This window comes from Bactrocera dorsalis, chromosome 5, assembly GCF_023373825.1.
Source record: "Bactrocera dorsalis isolate Fly_Bdor chromosome 5, ASM2337382v1, whole genome shotgun sequence".
Classification (NCBI taxonomy): domain Eukaryota; kingdom Metazoa; phylum Arthropoda; class Insecta; order Diptera; family Tephritidae; genus Bactrocera; species Bactrocera dorsalis.
In genome coordinates, this window is record NC_064307.1 from 32,030,321 (window position 1) to 32,042,648 (window position 12,328).

At 37.5% G+C, this 12,328-nt stretch overlaps 2 protein-coding genes and 1 long non-coding RNA gene across 3 annotated transcripts in view; 2 read left to right on the forward strand and 1 right to left on the reverse strand.

The window, feature by feature from the left end:
- Positions 1-12,328, forward strand: part of LOC125778775 (uncharacterized) — a 118,495-nt gene that overhangs the window by 81,539 nt on the left and 24,628 nt on the right. The window lies entirely within an intron of this gene.
- LOC105224850 (uncharacterized) lies at positions 6,991-7,852 on the forward strand. Its single transcript, XM_011203070.3, has 2 exons — positions 6,991-7,148; positions 7,210-7,852. The coding sequence occupies exons 1-2, from the start codon at positions 7,137-7,139 to the stop codon at positions 7,657-7,659; spliced, it is 462 nt and encodes a 153-aa protein (XP_011201372.2). The 5' UTR covers positions 6,991-7,136; the 3' UTR covers positions 7,660-7,852.
- On the reverse strand, positions 9,169-9,907 carry LOC105224839 (cuticle protein LPCP-23). Its single transcript, XM_011203059.3, has 2 exons — positions 9,757-9,907; positions 9,169-9,668 (listed from the first exon to the last, which is right to left on the reverse strand). The coding sequence occupies exons 1-2, from the start codon at positions 9,766-9,768 to the stop codon at positions 9,279-9,281; spliced, it is 402 nt and encodes a 133-aa protein (XP_011201361.2). The 5' UTR covers positions 9,769-9,907; the 3' UTR covers positions 9,169-9,278.

Consider the following 12,328-nt stretch of genomic DNA (forward strand, 5'->3'; position numbering starts at 1 on the left):
GGCACAAGCAGGTACAGGTCGAACGGAGGTCTGTTAATCCATATTCTGCATATTTTGTACTATTTTTAATGATCGCAATTTGTTGGCAACTGCTAAGAAAGCAACAATAATAACGGCTGCATGGATTTTAGAAGAGTAAAAATAGGTGACCAGCTAATAGATAAAACTAACCTTAATGAAATAAAGGCATAGCAGTTTTTTGAAAAGCGGCGGGTACCGATGGATTGCCAGCCGAGCTATTCAAACACGGCGGCGAAGAACTGATAACGAGCATGCATCAACTGCTGTGTAGAGTATGGTCACACGAAAGCATGCGCAATGACTGAAATTTATGTATGTGGCTGTCCAATCCACAAAAAAGGAGGACCCCACAATCTGCGCCAATTACCGTGAGATAAGCCTCCACAACATCGTATATAAGGTTCTATCGCAGCAAATTGATTGTTTCTTTGTCAGACAGATAGTTACCCGGATTTCATCTTTTCTCGTCATCCTGATAGTTTATATTCTAAATAACCCTATATCTATCCCGATTACTTTTACGTGATACGTACATTCATTAAGTGAACACAACTACTATAATACTCTGTGCCAACATGTTCCAAGAGAATAAAAATTGTGAAACCTATAAAATTGTTTAATAATATTTAGATTGCCATCCTTCTAAGACAGTATATTGTTATTAAAACAACGTACGTTGTTATTTGTTTCAAAGCTTCCATGCCTCAAAAGTAAAGTCCAGCCGTCGTTGTTCTGTGTAGTAGTGTTCAGTACCTATATTCGTATATGATTCCGCTCCCCTCTCCCACTGAGTTTTTATATATAATATGTATGTATACTACAAGCCCTTGAAAGTTTCAGCTATTACGCGTTGTCTTAATAACATTAATTAATGTGAATAAACCACAAGAATACTTACAACTAAATAATGGATGGACAAAATCCGAGCAAAAAAATGGAAATTCGTTCAAATATAACTAACAGTTATGACTTAGTGCATAATTACATTACAGTTACATGTAATTGTAAATGTAATTATTATCTTTTATTCTCCACCTCTGCTGTTGTTTTATGGCCAGACAAAGTGACGGTGTTAATGAAATGCTAATTTGGTGTGACTAAAGACAGCCGACACTGATACCTGACCCCACTGCACACACTACCAGTGTCTTGTCTTTATTTTTCGCAATGCGCACAAAGTGAATTAATAAATTTTGCGTTTACACAACAATTTGTCTGAATTTATAGTGTGACCACAGGAAAGTCGCGTTGTAATTGACGTTTATAGTTCTGCAATCTTGTTTTAATTTATATGCTAAGATCTGTGCAAAAACCATTACTTGTATGTATATATGTATATTAAACAAAGTGAGTGTAATGATTAAAATTTAAGGTTGAAGGTCGTTGGTAAATAAGGCGCTGAGAGGCAGTCTGTGCATACATAAATAGTGAAGGTGTCTGAAGAGCTAAAAAATTAGTGGGCAATTAGTTATCAAATTAGCGCTGATTATACACAACTTAATTAAAATGTATACACCAATGTATGTGTTCTTATTCGATATAATCTATATTTAATTAATGTAAGTTTATGAGGTTTTAAAAATACAAACAGTTTTTTCCTTAATGATATAATTAAGTTGATTTTTTTTTGTATTTGCTGTAGTTTGTTTGGTTACATTGGTTTGCTAGAAGGAAGTGGTCTAAACGCTTGGTCGACACAAACAGCTGCTTAACCAAGTCAGCAATTAACTAAGGCATAGTCATCAGTGACATTAGGGTGGGACTAAATAACCCCTTGTTTAGAGCTGCTGCTTCGACTATTATATTGTGGAATTTTGGTAACAAACTGGAATAAGCGGAATAATTTGACAAATTTTTGGAGAGTTAGTTAGGTCGATCGTTTCCAGCGCTTTGTTATCTTTTTAAGGTAAAAGTCAAAGCACTACTTAGCAAGATTTTATATCAAAAATATCCCTTTTCACAAAAAAAAAAATTATTCTCTGTATCTAGCCTAGCTAGCAAGCTCCAGAGTACTCCCTTTGTGGGATTAGGTCGATTAAGAGAGTGCTTCAAACAGTTCCAGCATTGACAATTTATTTTTCTCTTGAAGGATTTAGTAAAGAGGGTATAAAAACGCGCTTTTTCGAAGCCAACGTTTTCAAGAAGACCAATACGCATAAAGGTAATTTTAGGAATTCTTGGTAGATTAGATTAGAGTAGATAAATAAGTGAGGATTGCACCGCGACCTAGGGTTTATTGTACCCTACAACGTATAAACTAGCCTCAGGAAATTGATAAATTTCAAAATACTGCTAGGCGCTTTTGAGGCGATGTGATCCCTATTTGGAAACATGGATCCAAGGTCCTTTACCCTGCGTCTACAGATTGCTGTGCAGTCGATTAGTTGGTGTTCTGGTGTTTAAGACTCCAAGTTGAAGAACCGGCTATTCGCACATCTCTCTGCCTCTGAGTGTTAGGTTCCTGAGGTCACTGCCTGTCTCGTAAACGTGACGATGGTCGTCTTCAAGGGGTTGATGTTTAGTCCAACACTCTATCTGCCCACCAGTGCCACCAAATTGTTTTTCTCCAGTTCTCTAACTACGCACGTATGAGACGTGTTTTCAAAGGCAGCTTCGATATCCAGGGAGACGCATAACATTACCTTCTCTTTTTCCAGCGAACTCTGTATCTCGGAGATTAGCTGGTACAGAGTAGTATTGGTCGATCTGCCCTGTAAACATGCTTGTTCGCATGCAGGACTGACATTATCAGCGCCTTCTTCCTTATTTCATGGGCTACGATCTTTTCCATTAGACTAATCGGTCTGAAGGATTTAGCCACTGAGTAGTCCTTCCTTCGTAGTTTCGGTACAAAGATCACCATCGCTGTCCTCCATGGTTCAGTGATATACGTCAGCGCCAGGCTATCTCTCATCAGTTGAACAAGGTAGGGTGGTAAAACCTGCTTTCCCTGTTGCAGATGTGTCCGCCCCAGAGGACTTGAATTTTGAGAACGTAGCTGTAGCCCACTTGACTGAATTCGCAGTAAACAGTTGTCTTGCGACTACCCAATCTAGGCGAGATGGCTTAAGTTCGACGGCTGGTAGACACTAGTCTTCCTTAATTGTCTCCAGAAAATGCACGCGCTGCAGTGCCGTAGCTTGCTCCTCCGTACTGGTATAAGTTCCCTCACATCTTTTAATGGCAAATTCTTGGTATTTGAAACAAACAAAAAAATAGGATTGTATTCTACATAAGACTTGCTAGGTTGCATTAATACCAAAAATTTCGAAGTACTTATTTACTAGATAATATTAATGTTCGAAGTATTGGGCTTAGATTTTTTTTCATTTAGTCAAGCCGTCCGTGTCGGAATCGCCGATAACGGACCACTAAAGCATAAAGCTGCCATACAAACTGCACGATGGGAATCAAGTGCTTGCATGGAAAAGTTTTATTTGTGAAGGGTATGCTGGCTTTAGTCCAAGCAAAGTTAACGTTTCTTCTTGTTTTCTACTAGAAAAGAAAAAGTAAAAAATAAAATAATTTTTCGGAAATATTAGAGCAACTGACCCTAATGCTTCCATACCATAATATTCATATTATCACATACTGATACATATGGACAAGCAGATTTGTATAATCATACATTAGTATATATGTATAGGCATCTAAGCGAATAGGTTTCTGCATGAAAAACATCTGTTTATGCTAATTTTGTCTCATAAAATTGCGCTCCATTACCAAATCTGCTTTGATTTATTCACACGAAAACAACAGAGCTAAAATTACTCGAAGTTTAACAGCTAAGCGATGAGTGGGGGGAGATGTATTGCTGGAAATTGCTACAGCAAGGGAAATAAGGAAGAATGAAAAGTGATTTAGACGCTGCTGGAGTTCAATGATGCCGTGCGAAGATTTCCAAAAATAGACACATGTGTGGCTATATATAAATATACAGTGTGTGCAAAATGTCCCGCACGAATTTTGTTGATTCTTCCAACAAACTACCACCCTAAAATATTGTTGTTCTAAGGAGTTCTTTAAGTTCAAGGCTTTATGGTTTAATCTTAATGCTGCGACTTCATATAAAAGCAATATCATTAATCACGCATTAATTAACTTTCAACTAATCAAAAATACTACGTTCTGGATATTGTTACTAGTTTTGTTTAGATACATAGGTACATATACGAGTATATGTGCAGAAAACCAAAAATCGAATAAGAACATTTGGCGCTAAATAAAGCGCCACAAAGAATTGTTATTATTTTTAAAATTAATTAAACTTCCACGATTCGAACTGCAATGAGTATACTTTTTTTTAAGACAAAAATGTTTTGAATAAAAAAATCAAATTAAATGCTCGTTAAAACCCATTACAGTATACTTTTAAGCATTTACTTATTCATATTAGTTTATTATTTCAAAACTGATAAGCGCTAAAAAATATACTTTCAGATTATAATATTACTTGAAAATCTTAATAGTTATATTATACCTGTTACCACGTCTAGAACGCAGTGAAGAAAATACATATAGCAAAGATAGAGTATACACGAAGACTGTGGAGAGTTGATTTGGCGCCGTTCGCATCAACTCGGACTGACGTACGGAGCGACTTGAAAAGTTTCAAGAAGATCCGACATTTTCGAGCCAAATCTTGTTCAGCGATGAGGCACATTTCTGGCTAAATGGGTATGTCAACAAGCAAAATCCCCGCATTTGGTACGAAGAGCAACGTTCTTCCCGACATCACACGTGTCAATCGCCAGTTACTAGTCAAACGAGCCATCGAAAATTGGATTCACCGGATGTACCATCTTAGACATAATCGCGGCAACATTTGAATGAAATAATCTTCAAAGATATAAATGCCAAAGAACGCTCTTTCGAATGATAGTAAACACTCTCCATTAAATTTGAAGTTTCTGTATTTTTTCTTTAAAAAAAGTAGGAAACCTCTGCTAGTATAAACTGAACTGATAGTATTCTCAAGTATTTGTTAGGTATTTCATCGTTAGAGTACGTATCTAAAAAACGATCTGTGTATCGACCTTTTTATAAGAAATATGTTTTCAGATCTCATAACGTCCAAATACTTCTGTAAATTTATACTATGAACAAGCGGGTATTCTGGTCTAAACGCATGAATTTTAGGCATTTTTTAAACTAAGATAAAAAAATGAAAAATATCTTTACAATCCATTTTTATATGTTTTTTATTGACATTTTAATAATAAAAAAAATTGCACGAAAAAAAACCAAAGTTCGTCGAGATACGGGCCGGTGGAGTGGGGCCTTCAAAAAAACGGTGCGTCCTGGTTGACGTGATTTCAACCCTTGTAAAGATCTAAAACACAAAAAACAAGAAGATTCTTCATTAGTAAGGATGTCGTTATCGGGTTGACCATTAAAAAAAATAATAATAATAACAAAAAGGGCGTCGACTGGAAAAAAATAGTTTGACCCGATTTTTTCGACCCTTTTCGAATTTTTTAAAAATACTTCAAATCAAAATTTTTGGAAATTCAAGGCAGACACGATAGACCATTGTATAAAGAAAATATATACCAAATTTCAAAGGAATTGGTTGAGTAGAACTTGAGATATCATGTCAACCACCTCCAAAAAAAGTCGTTTCGAGGAAAACGCGTTTAAAGGTTAGAAAACAATTCTAGTGTACCGAACGCCACGTCACAAAATCGGCTGTATCTCCGAAAATAAGTCGAATTTTGAAAAATCCTTCCAAGGTAATCTTTTTGAAAGACTAAACTTTAAAAATATGCAAAAAAATTGATTTTTTCAAAATCCTATACCAGAATACCCCCTTAATGAAAAATCTTGAATATATGAACCGGCTCAAGACCTCACAAAGCTAACGGGTGTTTTCGTGTGGTTCCCAATGAGATAATAAGTAGTTCAGAGTTAGTCTTTTAGACAACTGTGCTTGAAAATGGTCGATTAACAATTAGAGATCTCACTGATAGTGTTGGAATATCATTTGACTCAGCTCAAATCATTTTGATGAACTCTTCTTGTCTCAAACTCGTCAAAGTCTCGATTTCAAAACTACTCCATGCGCCACATCAAACTGCGTTGGTTCTACACAACTTCCTTGAAAAAAAACTCGACTCGTATCGTTCAGCAGCCATGGTATTCGCCTGATTTGGCTCCCAACAACTTCTGGCTATTCATTAAACTAAGAAGGCTAATGCTGGGGTGCTGTTCTGACAGGATTGGGGAGATATAAGTCGAATCGAAGAAGGTCTATACCGAAAAAATCTATACCGAAAAAAGGCTATTCCTACTGTTTCTATGACTGGAAAGGGATTTGACAAAAGAGCGTTTTTTAGGAAGAAAATTATTTTTAAATGGATGGAATTGATTTAGAAAAATGAAGAAAGAATTTATTAGCAAATTCATCTTACTTTTTGATCACAGTATTATATAAACTTCAGCGCATTTTTGGGCTACGGAAAAGATAGACGTTCATGATAACCACTACCACATTCTTAATTTTAAAAATTAACTATAGCCACAAGATTTTAATAACACAATGCTCAAACACATTTATTTTATTATAGCGATATTAATATTTTCAACATAGTAATAATAATGCAAATTAATGTTGCTACAAATTTGACAGAAGGTTGCTCATTTACGATATTTTCCGCCTCAAAGTGTTAAGTGACCACTGTCGGCCGCACCGCAGCGTCTCGTTGCAAAGCTTGCTTGCGTTTGTTTTTACAGCAAATAATTTGTTAACTTGGTCAGTTATACTGCTGACCTACAACCGCGCCACTAAATTGTGGGAGTTGGCATGGAGTCGTTCCTCTTCAGTGCACATTGCCGTCTTGGCGCGCTAATTCCACGTACTTTTGCTTTACTTTACGCATTTTCTTAAATTATGGTTCCATTGTGTTTGGGATATTGAGTGCCGCATGGAAAAACATCTCAAAACTTCTAATAAGAAACAGCAAAAAGTGTAAAAATAGTTTCCACGGCATTAAAACTGAATTATGCTGGTCGGTGATATAAAATAGCAGACAATTTCCAAGTTTGGCATAGTTTTCTGGCAGCTACCACATTGACATCATTCCAAACATAACATCTCAATAAAACAGTAAAGCAATATGTGTCAACTAGTAAGTTTTGCAAATGAAGTTATTTCAATTCGCGATAAACAATTTTTTCTTTCACGTTTAGTCGTTGTTACTCGCCTTCGTCCTTTCGATTGCCGTCATCCAGGCGCGCCCAAGTCTGAAGTATCTACCAACTGTAGCTGAGCATGTGGAGTATACGCCCACTGTGGTCGGACATACCGTGCACTCACTGCCCGCCGCAGTTTCACATCAGAGTCAAACCATTGTGCATGAGAAGCGTCCCTACCTGAGTCCCATAGTGGAACATACGCCCATAATTAAGACATACACGCCCGTTGTGAAGGCGTATTCACCTGTGATTAAGACTTATGCGCCCAGCACAAGCGTAGCCTGGCCGGCTGTCTCCTATGGACCTGTGTATCCATCAGCTTACGCCGGTTTGTACGATGGTTGGAGCTCGCCCAGCTTGAAGAGTGTTTATGGCGGCTGGAGTTCCGGTTGGAAGCCAAGTACTGCTTATGAGGATTGGGATGCCTGGGCACTGAAGAAATAAATAAATTGAGCATAGTGGAGACAAAGTGTTAATTTGGTGTAAATTAAGTAATAGTTAAAGCTACGTTGAATATGTGATTGAATTGAAAGTATGTAGATGTTGAGACCGTGATTGAAAGTGAATAAAGCATATAAAGCTTCAATTTGTGTGTTTTCTCAAAAAGCAGAAACTTTTGTGTTATTAAAACCGTTAGCCTAACATGATTCCGTTCAAAATATCCAAAACTTGTATACTGATAACAGTTAACTCAGGATATAAAGTGCTTAATCAACACGTCGACAACAATATTTATATTAAAAACCGTAAAACCGAACATACATTCGTGGATGGATAGACAACATGAGGACTTGGATCTCCACCTGACCCAAATACTCAGTAGCTATGGGTGCTTTAGAAGCTATTGTGCGACGTGTCCAGAGTGTATAGAAGACTGTGACTACGTACTCTATCTTTGCCTTCAGTTTTCAAGTATAAGGGATAAGCTGAAAACCACACTTGGAGGTAGTCTCACGGTGGAAAAAATGACTGTGAGAGTCCTCTGTAAAATGAAAAGCTATCAAGGAAGCGGCAAGCGATAAGATTGAGATATTTACAAAAATCAGTCAGTCCGTTCAAAAGAGGGAATGTCTTCTTTTCTCCCATGAAGTGACACTTAGTCCAGTTGTCCCGTGGGAGAGACATGAGATGGAAGTAGGTTAGGTTTAGCGGATTACAGTCTCGCTCTTCGGCTTTCTAAGCTTCCTCCTGGCGGGCGTGAGTAAAGGGCAGACATCTTCGAACTCTTCACGGACGAGTCGAAGCCTTCAGCCTTTAATTAAAAATTATATGCATTATTATTTAAGGGACCCTAATAGTGTGGTGTTTACAACCATCCTCTACCTTTCGAGTCTAATAGTAGATCGCTTGATCCCAGCTTTCGATAAAAATAAAAAAGTCTTTTCTTCGTCACCGTCTTCTCGCGTGGTACTTAATGATGAACTTTCGAATGTATTTCAGAGTAGGCTCAAATACTTGTAAAATCTCCATAAATTATAAATAATATCTACACTCACTGCGAATAGAAGGAAACATCTATTTAGCCTGGGCACTGAAGAAAGAAGCCTTTGGTATCTAAACATGTATGTACAGTATTTCTCCTTAAATATAAATGTAAATGAGATTAGATCACTTATGAAAAGTACATTTTTTTTTAACTTTCAGCTTATACTTCGTCAAAAATGCGAAAACTTGAATGACTAAATTTTGGTCGTTCACAAGAGTGACTCAGCTGTGGTCGCTGCAAAGTGATACGTGATGAAGGGCATAGAATCCTCTCAATTAAAATTCTAGTCTGACTAAAACTGGAATAGCAAGCAGGTTTCGTCAAATGTACTACGCACAGATCAAAAATTCACAGCGCATTTTAACAAAGTCCCTAAAGATAAATTTAATACCAGAAAACTTTGAAAAGTCCCAGTTAAAAAAATGTTTGTTTCTTTTTTAAATAGTTTATTTAACAAATCGCTGTTATCGAAGTCAACAACGTTGTAAGCTAATTATTCTACAAAACTATGTTATTCGTTATCACAAATTCAGTGTACAAAATCTTTTGTCCATTTCGATCCTCCTTCACCGTTCGTTTACCAGGATGAGTAGTGAGCATCATAGGCCAAGGGCGCAGCATAACCGTGCACAACTGGAGCAGCAGCGTAGGATTTGACGACTGGAGCGGTAGCGACATATGAGGTGTGCACCAAAGGAGCAGAGTGGATGGTCTTCACGACAGGAGCGGAGACATAGCTGGTCTTCACAACGGGTGCCACCACATCCTCCACAACATGAGCTGAGCTGTGCACGATCGACTGGCTTTGATGGGAGACAGCGGTGGGAATGCTCTTCACCACGGAGCCAACTTTAGCCAAGACGGGTTCTTGGTAGGCAACAGCGGCTGGAGCCGAGTACACAACGGGGCTCTCATACAAGTGGCTTGGGGCGGCGGCGGCAACAGCGATGAGGGCAGCAAGGACAAACTGTTCGACAGAAGAAGTAATTTGTTAAAATATTTTCAAATCTGTTGTTTTACAAACGTGATCCTGCTATAAACTAAGGTTAACTTACCAATTTGTACATTTTGTTAGTTTTTGTTTTTTGTGTTCGTAAGTAAGAACGATTTTTGACTTTTGAGCGTTGTTAGCTGATTGATGTCTTTTCGTTGAATATCCAACGCTTTTATACGCCATAGAGTTCATGCTTTGAAAGTCAATAAAAACTACAATAGCAACATTAATAGAGGCATTTCAATAATCGTAACAATAACAAAAATACTGCAAAAACTTTACCGAAACGTGCAAGTCATATGCGACGCATGCGCAGACGCCGCTTAACTTACTCGTAGCCACAAACAATATAATAGCGCGTGATTGTGAGGGCGATTGCTCGTACACGAAGTCAACGCAGGTGCGCGCTCTTTCACACCGCATAGCGGGAGCTGAAAGCAATTACGGCGTGAAGTTCAGATGAAAACAATGAAATAATAGCACGAAAAATAAAATAAAATTAATGCATTAGACCAAAAAGGCGAAGCTCACTCTTATTTTCATTACGCCGCGATAATGCGCTCATTAGCTAGCGGCCGAGCTTTGGCCAACGCAGCAGCGACTTGTAATTACCCGCAGCCTCGCACGTCTACCCTGAAAAGGTTATTGTGACGCTGTCTTACAATAGAGGAACAAAACAACAAACACAAATAAAAAAAATTAGATCGAACTACAAGACTCTTAAAAATAGAACATTTTTTTTGTAAATTAATTGATTTTTCTGTTTAATTTGCGTTGGTTCCTGCATCGACGTTGGTGGCACGAGCGATCCGTTAACGGAACTCTCACTTTGTTTATGTTTTATATTCTTTTAGTTCTTTTGATCACGAGCTGAGAATATGTTTTCGAATTTTCTTACGCTAGTTCGAAACAAAGAGATAAAGAGAACATCGCTATGGATATGTGGAATTTTTATCAAGCAAAACAACATATTATATATGAGGTATTAAGGCGGGAACTATGCTGCAAATCTAATTTTCAAGTTAATGAATTTGTGTAAAATATTTTTATATTGAAAATATTGCTTTGCTTATCGAAATTTATTTGCCGGGGCATTACTTTCCTAAAAGGATAATTAGGCCGATAATTTTACAGAAAGTTTCAGTTATATAAAGTCTTATAGTATAGAGCGCTTATGCCTGCGGCAATAAAAATATACTCAAAAATGTTCAAAAATTATTGCGTTGGTATTAGAAAGACTTCAGTGTCCTTCACCTTATGAACTGACCGAATACAACAACCTTATATGTGCCAGCTAAAGAAAAGGTTGCAGTTGTGGTCAGATTTGACCATCCGTAACACGATTTTGTGCTTCTGTCCAGCAAGCACGTATAATTAAAGGCCTAAAACAGAAAAAATTAAATTTTGAGAAAATTAATTTCTCAACATAGCCCCCTTTAGCTTGATATACCTGATCCAATCTGAAAAAACCCACTTAGTGTTTCGTTTATACAGCTTCAAATACTACGATGGATGGTATGCGGTTGTACTTGATGTCCAGAGCCCGGTAGTACCCAGGCATCACCAGTTTTCTGAGTTACTTACTGACTTACAAACCTCGCGGCTCGTCAAACGACGAAATTTAGTCGCGTTTTTTGACTCCTTCTCATCAAAAACCGCGGTAGCGACAACGTTTAGAGTCGTTAAATCAATTTTTGACGGTCACCATCGAAGCTGTAGACCGTTTTGGTTCTTTATACCTTTCTATTAACAGGAATTGAATCACAGACCTATATTGTTCTTTCTCCCTTTTTCTGAAAAAGGGCCCGATTCCATATCCATTCGGAACAGTAAACATTTACGAGAATGTATATACGATTTTATATTAAGGCAGTAGAGGCGCTGTCAGGCGGCGAGTTTGAATACATACCGGATCAATATCATATCTCGTATAACAAATGTAGAAATAATTTGATTCAATCGTTGCCATATTTCTGAGCACAAAGCTTGCGTGAAGGCAATGGTAACATGTCAGTTCGACTCTAACCGAACATTTTATACTCTTGTAACGTTCAAGGATCAAAGCCGGGAATTTTTTTCGAATTTCAATAGTAAATGTGACAGTTTGACCGATATTTTCGGTAAGAAGTGCGCAGTGGGAGCTGGGATCCACATATTCGGTATTTGGGAGCTTGAATAGATTTGATCCCTCTTGGACAATTTTTGGTCAAAAAGCAGTACAACTCAAAGGCACTTTTCGTACAAAGTTGTATCCAGATACCTTGTTTGGCTCTTGAATTGGGTAATGGAGAGTGAAAGTATCAGATGGGATTTAAAATTGTATTGTAAGGAAAGTAGGTGTGATTGTAGTCCGATTTCGCCCAGACTGTAATGAAAGAATATCAGAGCAATATATCGTACTACAATTGATAGAAATCGGTCGAGTAGGTCCAGAAATATGGGTTTTCGTTTAAATATGGGCAGTGCTACATCCCTCATCATCTAATTTTAACCTCAGTTTCTATAAAGTCTGTCGATTTATTTGTAAAGTGTGGTTAGGCGTGCTTAAGTTATTTAAACTGAGCGAATTTTTTTATTAAACATTAAGCGCTTTGGAATATGTGTACATTTAAGAGGACAAGCCACACCCAATT